This window comes from Chelonoidis abingdonii, chromosome 7 (genome assembly GCF_003597395.2).
Source record: "Chelonoidis abingdonii isolate Lonesome George chromosome 7, CheloAbing_2.0, whole genome shotgun sequence".
NCBI lineage: Eukaryota > Metazoa > Chordata > Testudines > Testudinidae > Chelonoidis > Chelonoidis abingdonii.
The window spans coordinates 76,653,633-76,667,754 of NC_133775.1; the positions used below are offsets into that span (position 1 = coordinate 76,653,633).

At 43.1% G+C, this 14,122-nt stretch overlaps 1 protein-coding gene across 2 annotated transcripts in view; it reads right to left on the minus strand.

Moving 5' to 3' along the window:
• CTNNA1 (catenin alpha 1) overlaps window positions 1-14,122 on the minus strand; it is a 222,853-nt gene that overhangs the window by 170,350 nt on the left and 38,381 nt on the right. For both annotated transcript variants that reach the window (XM_032795619.2, XM_075068058.1), the window contains exons 2-3: window positions 7,704-7,810; window positions 4,746-4,941 (exon numbers count right to left, since the gene is read on the minus strand). In XM_032795619.2, the coding sequence (XP_032651510.1) occupies window positions 4,746-4,941; window positions 7,704-7,808 (301 nt within the window). In that variant the 5' untranslated portion in view covers window positions 7,809-7,810. The remainder of the gene's footprint in view (window positions 1-4,745; window positions 4,942-7,703; window positions 7,811-14,122) is intronic.

A 14,122-nucleotide genomic window follows, 5' to 3' on the forward strand; every position in this document is an offset into this window, starting at 1 on the left:
TTGTCCTTAACAAAATCAAAGCACTCATTCAGCAGACACAGGCAAAACACCAACACTGGTAGTTTTGAAATTAAATCAATTATGGTGAACGAGTATCACTTCAGGAGAGTTATATTGTATGTATATTAGCCAGATTCTCAAGAGATGAGCTCCCTATAATATTCTTAGATATGAAGAGCTAGCAAAGTCAGATGGTAATTTAGATATGAACATTTCAAACTTAACAGCACACAGGGATTTGGTCAGACTCTTGTATGTTCTACCTCTGAAGAGACCTCAGCTATTTATGCTTAAAAATATAAATGCAAGCTAAGGAAAACCAGTATCTATTCACTTTGAGAACAAGGATTTCCCAACGTGAAGCAAAAATGCAAGATTAACATTAAGCCAGCCCAAGTGTTAGTGCACTATTACAATGTAACCCAGATCACATTAGTGGGGGGTGTGCAAAATTACCAGGCACCATCAGGCAGAGAGACCTCCCAACTACATTGAACCTTGATGTTTGGGGAAAGTTGGCAGGGAAGGAAAAGGGGTGGAGAAAGGAAGAGGGCATGAGCATAAGAAAATTGCAGTGAACATCTTCACGGCTCCAGAACAAAGTAAGATTATCTCACATCCTGCTGCAGAAAGGATGCCAGATTAGTTTTAAAAGTTTATCTATATATCACACACACACTACATCAAGTCATTCAATTGCTCCACAGCCCTAAGCCTACACAATTTAACATACAAATGAGAGCAGATACACCTGTATTTTGTAGGAACAAGCAAGAGCAAGGTAGCATAGGGTTTTGGGAAGAAGAGCCCAACATTTACTATTATTTGCCTAAAAAGTTTTCTGAAGGGCTGTTGTTGCTCTGCATATTTACCACAGTGCACATAGGCTAGATTAACAATCTCCTTCACGCAAATTGTCCCAACAGCTCAGTCCTGTGGCCATGCCAGGGCAATACACAATGCATCACCACAAGGAAGGAGAGCAAAACTTCATTGGGATGGGCCAAGAGAATCAGATTCCCAATAAGCACTCGGAAGCAATTAGAAAAGATTGTTTGGATAACCTTTATAAATATTTTTTAAATCTGAGGGTGGCCATAGCCCAATTAGCGCTACTAATACATCAAGTTTAATTTGAGTTGTTGATGGTGTGGAAAGGAAGGAGAAATGGAGAAACTTTAAAGGGTGAAAGTAGTATTTCACCCTTACAGAATGCTCACAGTTGAAAGAATTCTGTTCCCAAAGAGTCTCTGCCAGACTCAAGTGCAGAAAATTTCAGCTATAAGAGTTCTATGTTTTGGAAAGTTAACTGCGGGAGGTAGTCATATTGAAGCAGTTTGACAATCTTCATTACTGCTTTTCACTATATAACACAGGGACTGGCAACCTCTGGCCCCTGGCTGGTCGCAGCTCCCACTGGCTGTGGCTCGCCGCTCCCAAGCCAATGAGGGCTGTGCGAAGTGGTGGCCAGCACAATCGTTGGCCCGTGCTGCTTCCCACAGTCTCCAGTGGCCTGGAGCAGCAAGCCACAGCCAGTGGGAGCTGCGATGGGCCGAACCTGCAGATGCAGCAGGTAAACAAACCAGCCCAGTCCACCAGGGTGCTTGCCCTGGTGGGCCGCGGGCCAACGGTTGCCAATTCCTGCTATAACATATTGTGGACAGATCAACTAGCACACAGCTTGAGGAATTTCTTCCTCTTTTGCACAGAGCTCCATTTGTAGCTCATCAGCACCACTAATAACTACAGTAACTCCCCAGTTAACGTTGTCCCAGTTAACGTTGTTTCGTGGTTATGTTGCTGATCAATTAGAGAACATGCTCATTTAAAGTTGCAAAATGCTCCCTTATAATATTGTTTGGCAACCGTCTGCTTGGTCCACTGCTTTCAGGAAGAGCAGCCCATTGGAGCTAGCAGGTGGGGGTTTGGAACCAGGGTAGATTGGCAGCCCCCTACACCCCATCAGCTCCCTTAAGTTCCCTGTGCAGCAGCCGCCCTGCAGGAGATCAGTTGCTGGGCAGTTCAGCTGTCCCTCCTGTGGTAATCTAGCCGTACAGTCCCAGACCTGGACTTTAGTGTCCACCAGTCTGGTCCTGTCCCAAACCTGGACTTTTATTACAATCTTATGGGAATATTGGAACTTCACTTAAAGTAGCACTTTCAGGAACTAACTACAATGTTAAATAATAAGAACAGATGTCATCAAGTTGATGACAACGATAGATCTCCCCCCACCCCGCCACCCCTCCCAGATTCAGTGGCACTGCTATGGGCACCGCGCATGGCCCACAAATACGCCAGATATTTTTATGGCTGAACCTGCACAATGCTTCCTCAGCGTCTCGTCCATTCACGCCTCTTCTCTACCTACGCTACATTGATGACATCTATGCATGTCATCATGGAGCCGCATGGGAAAGGAGACCTCCTGGGAAAATTCCAGCCACGATTTCAACAACTTCCCACCACCATACCTCAGCCTGGACCAATCTACACGGGAGGTCCACTTTCTAGAACACCACTGGTGCGAAATGAGTGACTGGTCACATTAACACCACCCTATATCGAAAACCTACCGACACTACGGCCTAACCTTCACGCCTCCAGTCTTGCCGCTCCCGGGGCACATCACACGATCCATTGTCTAGCAGCCAAGCACTGAGCGTACAGCCCCCTCTGCTTAACCCCTCAGCCAGACGACGCACACACCTAACAAAATCTCCACCAAGCAACTGCCTCTCAAACTAATAAACTCGCACCACGACGGAAATTAGGAAACAGATTAACAGAGCCAGATGTGTACCCAGGAAAGCCTCTCACTGCAAAGACAAACCCAAGAAAGAAACCAAACAGATCCACTGGCCATCACATACAGCCCAGCTAATAACCTCCACCACGCAGTCATCGAGGGATTCTACAACCGCTATCCTGGACAAGCGATCCACACTTTCACAGGTCGTGGGTGGCAGGCCAACTCCTTGCCCGACAGACACCTGAAACGTAAGTTCTCACCAGCAACTGCACATCACCGTACCCCATACGCTAACTCTATGCTCAGGAACTCAAGTCCATGCAACCCAAACCTGGATGCGCACACTCTGCTCCACATACCTACAACAGCGCACATCCCAGGACGCTACCAGATCAGCCATACCCATCCACCGGTTTTTCATCGCCTCAGCGCGTGCACGTCCACGCAATGGTAATATACGCCATCCATGATGCCCAGCAATGCCCTCTGCTATGTACATCGGTCCAAACTGGACAGCTCACTACGAAAAAGGCACTAAATGGACATCAAATCAGATACAGATAGCCAATATACTAAAAAGCTGTAGGAGAAGCACTTCACAACCGCCGCTGCCGACCCTATAGAACCGCTTAAGGTGGCGATCCTGCAGGAAAAAAAACTTCCAGCACCAGACTTCAAGAGAAACTGGCTGGCAAATTTCAGCTGCAAACGCTGACAGCCATCAGCCTCAAGGACTAAAAACTGTGAGATGGCTTGCCACTTACCACGAACAGTGTTCTCCTCCCCTTGGTTTTCACCCCTCAACTGGCTAAAACAGGGCCTCATCCTCCCTAATGAACTAACCTCGTTATCTCTAGCTTGCTTCGCTAGCATACTAACCTCGTTATCTCTAGCTTGCTTGCTAGCATATATACCTGCCCCTGGAAATTTCCACTACCTGCGTCTGACGAAGTGGGTATTCACCCACGAAAGCTCACGCTCCAAAACGTCTGTTAGTCTATAAGGTGCCACAGGATTCTCTGCTGCTTTTACAATGTTAAAGTGAGGAGTTACTGTATCTGACTGAGGTCCCAGCTGAAAACTAAACTCTGCCTCTCTAGCAGAGATCAAGCAAGCGACAAGATGGAAGAACATCTTAAAGCAAGGGTTCCTGCACATTTTTGTTTAAACCACCACCACATTAGTCTCTTTTTAAATTTATGCTGCAAATGAGATTCTCAGTCAGGCAGTTTGATCCAAAACTTCAAACCATTTTCAACTGATACTTTGTTATTAGTCAATTTCAGCCACAAACAAGTAAATGAAAATCAAATTATAACACTAACCATTAATATCAGTTGACTGGACATCACTGAACTGTAAAATGACGACTCAGGAGTGAAGTGTAAATCATTACGAGTAACAAATTTACCAACACAAGTTTTGTAGTGACTGATTTCAGAAGCTTTTCTTACACTTCCTTGGAGAACACATGACAACCGAAAGGGACAGGTTTTTTTTGTTGTTTTTTTTTGAAGTCTTATGCTGTGAACCAACATTTCTTCACTAACTTTTAAAATTCAGTCTGTCACTATTTATGCATCATTTACTTTTAATGAAGTCTCTCAGCTTGGACACTTAGTTTCATTTTCAGATTTTTAGTATGGCAATGTTTTGTTTTAAACATTCCCCATGTTTAAAGAATTGTACTTTTTAAAACAAAGCTTTTACAGAAAACCTCTTCTAAAGAAAGTTTATTTCGGGAGCAAAACTAAGTTGAAAATGCCCTTTAAAGAATGTAATCCATTTCTGTCTTTTGTAATGTGGAGTACTTACCTGCGGCACCTGTGCTGTTTAAACTACTAAAGTGATATTTAAGCTGAGGGAAATTAAAGGACAAAAGTTTGGAAGATAAATCCACATAGATAAAATTCTGGGCATTAGAAAGAAAAAGCTAAAAGACAGGACTTAAGAGAAACTCAGATTTAAGTTATCACAAAAATACACCACGTACCTTGCTTGCGAACATCTTCCACAGCTGCCACTAGTTCCTCTTTAAGAAACTGACTCTCTTTTGCAATTTTGTCTCCCTTCTCCAAGAAATTCTCTGTTGCTTGTTCAACCGATGCAGCCAGAACATGAGCCTTCTTAGAACGTCCTCTTTTTTTGTTGGAAGGACCCTTGTTACTGGTATTAACTAGCGTTGTAACCTGAGGGATAATTTACAGTTGAGATGTATACCGAATAAGTATATGTAACATGAAACAAGATACAAATTTACCAACTTAACAGCTCAGATTTTCTGAATCAATAACATATTTAGAATACCTATGCTGACTTCAAGTAGGCAGTACTTAATTGCCAGTAAATTCATTTTTGAGCCGTTTTCATGGTTCTTTAATCAACAAACATAGCAATATTGTAATTAGACAAGTATCATAAACTTAAGCTAAAATGCTTAGTGAGGTGTTTGTTGGGTTTTGGTTTTTGTTTTTTTTAAGAAGTAGACAAAAACTGATCAAAAGTTAGGTGCATCTTTTTCCATGCATCGTGAAGCTGCAATTTCAGCAAGAGGCCAGAGCTATTTTGGATTTGGCTCCACATAAGAAGAATCCAAGTTTGAAACAATTAGTTCAGGACTATTTAAGACTTTAAAACATTTTAAAAGATTAACAGGATTGAAGTGGCACATCTACAGAAAGCTAGCTTCACAGTTTTTCTTCAGTCCAAGACAGGGATCAGGGACTTTGCAAGCAAGGTAATTTTACAGCCAAATTAGATGACTGCAACCTGTCAGCAATTTCTCATCTAATCACTTTTCTAGGTGCAGTTGGTAACACCACCTGTAAGTTTAAGGTTGACTGACACTTCCCAGTTTATGACCCTGTTTTCAGTTGCTTATAAAACTTCACCAAGTTTTAATGATATTGGCTGAATATTTTCAGAGAACGAGATTAGGTGAAATATTTTCCCTCCACCTTTAAAATAAAAAAAAAAAAAGCAGTCTTTTTACATAAAAATTCTAGTGTTTCATACTGTGGAGCAGAAATCTGAAGTTTGGCAGGAGCTGAATGTGTGTCAAGTATGTGCCTTTTGCCATGCTCTGTGGAAAAACTCTCCAAATCTGGCCAGTTTATAAGCTTCTAAGCAGTCTCTACCAAGCATGGGTGAACGGAGACTGAGACTTGGTAGCTAAGTTCTCCAATGAGTCTCCATATTCCAGCCCAGAGCAGAGACTGAAGAGAACTTTTTCTACATTTACTGATCCTGGATATTCTAGGCACCAGAAATGAGGGTAGGAAGCTCTCTCTCCTGTGCTCTCAATACCTCCACTGCTGACATCCAGGTACTAGGGAGGAGAAGGACGACACCTGACTGAAACGCAGATGGGACAACAGCTAGACTGGTGGTGAAGGAACCAGATATGAACAAGAAGTTTTGGGGGGAGAATACTGGGACTGACTGGACAAGGAGACTGGAAGGAGCAATCTGGGGAGATGGAGGAACAGCAGCAGTTGGGGCAGAGGAGGGTCTATGACTGCCAGAGCACAAGCATTTCCACAACTTTGAACAGAAGCCAAGATTCCCAAGTTTCACCTTCCCTCTGCTAGCAGAAAGTATCTGCCAACCCAGAGAGAGACTGGTCATCCCTCTAGTAGCTGGCCCACAAAAAGGATGACAACTTACTATTGATATCAGTTCCTCCATTGGTTAAGTGCTGAGGCTCTAAAAGTTCCAACCCTTATAGAATCATGGAACCACAGGGCTAGAAGGGACCACAAGAGTTATCTAGTCTAATCCCCAGGCAAGATGCAGGATTTGTTGAGTCTAAACCATCGACAAATGGTTATCCAGCCTCCTTTTGAAAGTCTCCTGTGAAGGAGCTTCCATGATCTCCCTAGGCAGTCTCCTCCATCGTCCTACTTACAGTTAGGAAGCTTTTCCTGAGATTTAATCTAAATCTGCTATGCTGTAGTTTGAACCCATTGCCTCTTGTCCTGCCTTCTGTGACAAGAGGAAACTTTTCCTTGTTTGTGGTCAGCTCCCTGTGGCCAAGGGGCTCCATGCCTGCTGACGCTCCAGGTAAACAAAACATCCCAACTCGCCAGCGTCTTACCCTGACAGGCTGGGAGCCAAAGTTCTCCAACCCCTGAAATATAGGGTCAGCTTATGAAAGGGTCATACAGTTTTTGCTATTTTTACTTATCCATCTTGGGGGGTCATCTTATAAAGAAACGGGCTAATGAACGAGTATATACAGTAGTCACACAGACACAGAGCAAACTTTAGTGGACACTGACTTACTTCTCCCAACTAATTTTGGCTATAGACATGAACAAAAAGGGCTTCTAGTATTTTCAAATAGGAAAATATCTAGTTGCTTTGTACTCCAGGCAACAACCATTTGTGCTCAAAATTTTCACTGTTTGGCTGCTCTCCCCAAAGTGAACTTTTTGAAAGCTGTTATGCAATCTTAACTATAGCAGTTGCTGCTGTTCCCTCTATAAGGGCTTTTAGGCCACCAGAGTTCTAATGCAAGACAGAACCTTCTACAGCATCTCAGTTTCTAATGACAATTGTAAAGAACACTATTTAGACAAGAACAATTTAGTAAGTCTTTCACCTAAAGGATTCTTGGGGGAAAAAATTGTATCACAAAGAGAATAAACTGAGAGCAGGTACAATAAAGCTTCAGCAGCAATGTGATATGTGATTTTTGCACTTCTGATTAAATGAAGGATTGTGTTATATTAAGTTGTGACAAAAGCAAAAAAAAAAAGTCTTCTAAGATTAAGACTAGATGCATCAGACTGAGCAAAAACCTTTTATTCTTGATTTCTCCTCCATTCCTCTCCACTTATCTATTTCAGACCAGGTTTTCATTTCTGGAGTTCAAACTTGAAGGTATAAGGATTAATTATCAAATTGAAACTGACCAAAAACTTGAGAGCTTGATGTATAGATTTCTTACCTGTGTAACCAGGGGCTCCAATAGTCTTTCAACTGCCAGTGTTCTTATCTCTAAACTTTTGGGGTCCCATTTGAAGTTAACACTGCCTGCATTAACAGTAGTCATTTCTGAGAGAGAGAGAGAGAGAGAGAGTTAACTTCAGACTTACTAGATCTTATTTGTTATGACGGATCTCTTTTGAAATGAAACATAAGGATTATATGAAAGTGCTACATTAAAGTACTTACTGCTTAAAGTCAAATTTGCACTGCCTTTGGGAATACTAGTTTTGAATTAGCTTCCCATTTTATAATTTCAGTGTGAATTTATGGTGTCATAACTGAAAACACGACTGTTACGTTTGTGTTAAATAAGCCTAGAAAAGCTACCTAAAAATATAGTATTCCAAAACAGAGCGTCCATCAAAAGTGTTTTGGTGGTTAGTGTGTCTTATTCTAAGTTCAGTCTCTGGCTAATATTTTAGGAGTCAGAAACCAGCTTCCCTCCAACCCCCAGTTACTTCTCAAAGCCAGATTGAGGCTGTTTTCTTTTAACAATTTGAATATAAAGTCACCTTACATTCAGCTATAGCAATGCTGCTATACACAGCTGAAAAGCTTGAGCATGTTCAACTACTATATACACCTTCCATATTTACCAATATTTCATGGCTAGAACCAACACTTTCCCTTAAAATCTCCCACTAGAAGGCTACTTTACAGCTTTTGAATACAGTAGACAAGGAGTGGCCAAACTTTTTGGCCCGAGGGCCACATCTGGATATGGAAATTGTATAGCGGGCCACGAATGATCATGAAATTGGGGCTGCGTGGACTCTGACTGGGAGTGCGGGCTCTGGGGTGGGGCCAGAAAAGAGGAGTTCAGAGTGAGTGAGTGAGTGAGTGAGTGTAGAGGGGGGAGGATTTGGGCTGAGGCAGGGGATTGGGGTGCAGGGAGGGTGATGGTTCTGGCTGGGGGTGCAGGCTCTGCAGTAGAACCTCAGAGTTACAAACATCTCAGGAATGGAGGGGTTTTGTAACTTCGAAATGTTCTTAACTTCGAACAAAACAATGGTTATTTCAAAAGTTTACAACTGAACACAGACTTAATACAGCTTTGAAACTTTACTATGAAGAAAAAACACACTTAAAACCATCTTACTTTAGATAAAAATAAGCACAAGAACAGTTTCCTTATCTTGTCAGACCTTTAACTCCCCCCGCACACAAACTATTTTTTTAAAAAAAAAAAAAGTGTAACACAGCACTGTATTTGCTGACTCATGATTGCATACTTCCAGTTCCAAATGAGGTGTGTAACTGATTGGTCAGTTCATAATTCTGGTGTTTGTAACTCAGGTTCTACTGTACATGCTCGAAGTCATAGCTAAGCCCCCCTCTTCCACATAAAGAGGTTTCATGTTTACATCCCCATTGAACAGTCAAGTGGCACTTCATGATTCTCTCTAGTATTTTTCCCAAGACACTGAACAGACCTGATATTCTTGGAGAGATGTATCATGGTTCAAGAATATAACTAACATGAAGACACAAAATGAATTAAGGGAATATCCAGTTTTAGCTTTACCTCCAGACAGTACTTAGATTGCTGGAACAATGGCACAACCAGACAAAACACACAGATAAGCAACAACTTGATCTAGGGAACCCAGCATTTAAATATTTACAGGTGTGCAAAACCAGTTTCCTGTTACTTTTTACACCATGTGTCATAATTTCTGGCTCTCCATGCTTTAAATGATAACTGATGTTTGAAGTTACACCCTTCCATCTCCTACACAGAACAGTTAATTTTTAAAAGGTGACCTCCAAATAAAAATGTTTTGGTTTGTCTCCTTTGTGCTTCTTTATACTACAAGTATGAAAACAATGTATTCCCCTATTTATCTTGGAAGTACCAGAAAAAATGTATCCAGTTTTCATTGGGGAACTTCTTTAAAGATTGAGGCATAGTCTACACTACGCTGTTAGGTTGACAAGAACAAGGAGTCATCAATGAAGGTAACAGGCCTCAGGTTTAAAACAAAAGGAAGTACTTCTTCACACAACGAATGCACAGTAAACTGTGGAACTCTTTGCCAGGGGACACTGAAGGCCAAAACCATAACAGGGTTCAAGAGAGAATTAGATAAGTTGGAGGATAAGTCCATCAATGGCTATTAACCAAGATGGTCAAGGATACAACCCCATGCGCTGTGTGTCCCTAAGCCTCTTACAGCCAGACGCTCTGATTGGATGACAGGGATAGATTACTTGATAATTGCCCTGTTCTATTTCCTTTGAAGCACTTGGCATTGGTCACTGTCTGAAGACAGGATACTGAACCATAAGTCATACGGGACATAAGCTGCCTTGCCTCAATTTATCTGTGCATATGTCTATTCAAATTTGTGTCTGACCTATATAAACAGCCAGTTACAGCAATGCAGTGACAGCTAATCTACTGAGGTTGACAAAACGCAAGTGTAGACATTGCATGACCTGTGGTGACCCTAGCAGTCCTCAAGAAGCTGTCCCATAATGTGCCCATTTCCTGTGACATCGTCCACTCTGGTCACAAGTGTAAACTCCACTGCCGAGGGGTTCCACAAACTGGAAGCCACTCCATCCCTTTTAAAACTCCTGCATGTTTTTTAAATACCTTTTCCTGATTGCCTACCTTGGCAAGCACACCTAGCAGCTCACTAGAAGCACACCCTTCACCCACTAGATATACTCCTACTTGGAACAGACAGGAGATACTGGATCTCTTGGGCCTGTGGAGAGGAAAGGCTGCGCAAATATAGATATGGGACTGCCAGATATGGACCAGCCATAGGAAGATGGACGTTATTAACAGATTGTCTGCATCCCTAGTACAAAGGGATTTAACAGGTATCAGCAGCGCCACGTGAACACAAAGGAAATTTGCCAGCCACATCACAAGCCCAAACACAGATCTGGTTCTGAGCCACAGACCTGCTGTTTTAACAATGGGCTGCATGCTATATTTGGCAGAGACCCCACCAGCACCTTACAGACCACTGTGGATACCTCAGAAAAAGCCCCGGACACAGACCCATGCCATGAACAGAAAACAGAAGGAGAAACACAGGAAGATGCAGCATGGGATTCTACCCATGCTGTAAGTCAGTCTCAAACAGGTCCTGTCACAGTCTAATCAGTCCAACCAGGTAAGCATGGATGAGTGTTATGAAGAGGAAGGAATCTCAGGTAAGAGTGCACATGCATTTTTCGAAACATTTTAAATTAGAGATGGTGCTTATCCCATTCCCAAATTAAGATAAAGGTACTGAATTTTCATTGTTTTTCTTGCATGAAAAAAGGTAATAGTACAAACAAAGGTAGAGTTGGCATTTGTTTTAATATGCTGAACACCCATACATCAGAAGTTCAATGATTCAAAAAGCTAAGGCTTTATAACGGTTAAGACAAATTACCAACATCACTTGTCAAAAAATACAAAGTAAATATCCTTCAATCACACACAAAGTTCTTAAGTAACATTTTTCTGTCTACCAATTATCACTGGGGGAAAAAATTGGTCAGTATGTGCGTGTAATGTGAAATCATTTACCAATAAAAATCTTATCCTTCAAAGTTTGAGATATAGACCTTGTCTACGCTGGGAAGTTTCTACACAGTAAAGCAGCTTTCCGCGTTCTCATACCCAAGGTGTGCACACCGCCAAGCCACTTAGCGTGCAGAAAATGCACAGTCGCAGCACTGTAAAAAATACCCAGCCTGATGAAAGGTACACAGCTTTCTGTGCCAGGGGTACAGCGCCACAGTGCCAGTGTAGACACTCTAGTCGATTACAGCACTGTGATTAGCCTCCAGGAGGTGTCCCATAATGCCTGTTCTCACCTCTTTAGTCATCGGTTTGAACTCTACCGCCCTGTCCTCAGGGTACCAACTGTCATCCCCACCCCATCTCTTAGTGGTAGAAGAGGAAGAGATGATCTGTGGGATAGGTGCCCAGAGTGCACCACTCCGAATACCACTTCAAGTGCCCCAAGTGTGAATATGCTATTGTGCAGGCAGCTGATAGTGTGAACACACAACCTACTCACATGCTAATAAACTTAGAGACCACCACTACCACCCCACAACTCCAGCAAGGGCTCTGGTAAGACTCAATCCTTGTAACCACAAACTCTTGGTAGGGTAAAATTCATGACAGCATCAGCTTAGAACTAGCAGACCCTTGAATAGGTTAGTCTTTCCTTTATACAGCTTGGGTCTTTGACAGACTTTGGAACAGGTAATTAGCAGAGAATGGTCCTCTCCTCAGGATGCAGCTTCAAAGCTAGAGTTTTGCATAACTGGAGGTGGGGAATTTGTATTCATTTCTCCCTCAACATTCCCCAGGTGGCCACTTGATACAGTTTGTTATCAACGTCCATTCCTGTCCAGCACCTTATTCAATAGTAAACGACACTTTCCAGAGTTCACATTCCATCTCACTCAGAAGCGACATACAATCTCGTCCCACAATAATACATAACCCACTCACTCAACGCAATGGATTCCAAACATACCTTAAACTTAACTCAATAAGGTCTCCCAGGAATATTGCTGGAAATTGGTATGTGTCACATTCAGCCCCTGGAGAAACCATTGTCCTCTAGGAAAATGCTCCAAATGCCAAAGGAGGGACTTTACTCCCATACTTCGTATGCCTCAGACAAACTAGATAATCCATTGGAAGTCGTGACAGGTTTTGATCCTTAGGGTATGTTGACACTATGGGATTATTCCGATTTTACATAAATTGGTTTTGTAAAACAGATTGTACAAAGTCGAGTGCACACGACCACACTAAGCACATTAATTCGGCGGTGTGTGTCCATGTACCAAGGCTAGCGTCGATTTCCGGAGCGTTGCACTGTGGGTAGCTATCCCATAGTTCCCACAGTCTCCCCCGCCCATTGGAATTCTGGGTTGAGATCCCAATGCATGATGGTGCAAAAACAGTGTCGCGGGTGATTCTGGGTAAGTGTCGTCACTCATTCCTTCCTCTGTGAAAGCAATGGCAGACAATCATTTCGCGCCCTTTTTCCCTGGATTGCCCTGGCAGACGCCATAGCATGGCAATCATGGAACCCCTTTTGCCTTTTGTCACTGTATGTGTATTGGATGCCGCTGACAGAGGCAGTACTGCAGCACTACACAGCAGCATTCATTTGCCTTTGCAAGGTAGCAGAGATGATCACCAGTCGTTCTGTACCATCTGCTGCTGTCGTGGGTGCTCCTGGCTGGCCTTAGCTGAGGTCAGCCGGGGTAGCAAAGACAAAAATGGGAATGACTCCCTGAGTCAATCTCTCCTTTATGGTTTATCTAAAAATAGAGTCAGTCCTGCCTAGAATATGAGGCAAGTGTACTAGAGAACTAGTGTACCAGAGAAACAGAGAGCACAGCCGCTCCGTGTCAGATCCCACAGAAATGATGAGCTGCATGCCATTCACGGGGGGGTGCCCCTGCAACAACCCCACCAGCTGATTCTCTCTCCCAACCTTCTGGGCTACGTAGGCAGTGTCCCCATTGTGTGATGAAGAATAAGAATGCAGGAAAAAGAAACACTGATTTTTAGTGAGATAAAATGAGACGAGGCAGCTTCACTGCTATGATAAGTCCAGGCAGAATAAAAAGTGCGGGGGGAGGAGCCCAAGCATCCCGCTATGATAGAATCATACAGCCTGACTTCTTACACATGAAAGCAGGTGCTGATGGAACTCAGCCCCAGTTGCTATGATCAGGACGGTTACACCCATTCGTACCATCTACCAGGAATGACCAGAGTCATATCTTTTTACCCAGCCCACCGAACTCACTCTACGAGGCACCCAGGAGCACTCATGGTTTATGACGACGATGATTAGCAGTCATATTGTACTGTCGCAATCGGATGGATGGAAGACTCACATTCATTGCCGCAGCACTGCGTCTACCACAGCATGCAGTAGACATACAGTGACAAAGTCGAAATATTTTTTTCTCCTCTCTTCAAGGTGGGGTGTAAATTGACGACACATATCCTGAAACACCCCAGACATGTGTTTGAACCTACAGACAGGGACTCAGCAAGAAGGCAAATACTTTCAGAGACTGCTGGGGACTGTGGGATAGCTGGATCCTCACTACCCCTCCCTCCTCCATGAGCGTCCATTTGATTCTTTGGCTTCCGTACGTGTCACGCTGCACTGTCTATGGCCTCTGTCTATATAGCTTTGAATTTTTCAAATGCTCTATTTTGTCCTTTTAACGGAGAACGATAGCAACATTGCTCCCCATACAGCGATCAATCCAGTTACTCCCTACGCCATGCGGAGCCTTTGGATTTAGGACTGCATCGCCACCTGTGCTGATCAGAGCTCCACGCTAGGCAAACAGGAAATGAAATTCAAAAGTTCACGGGGC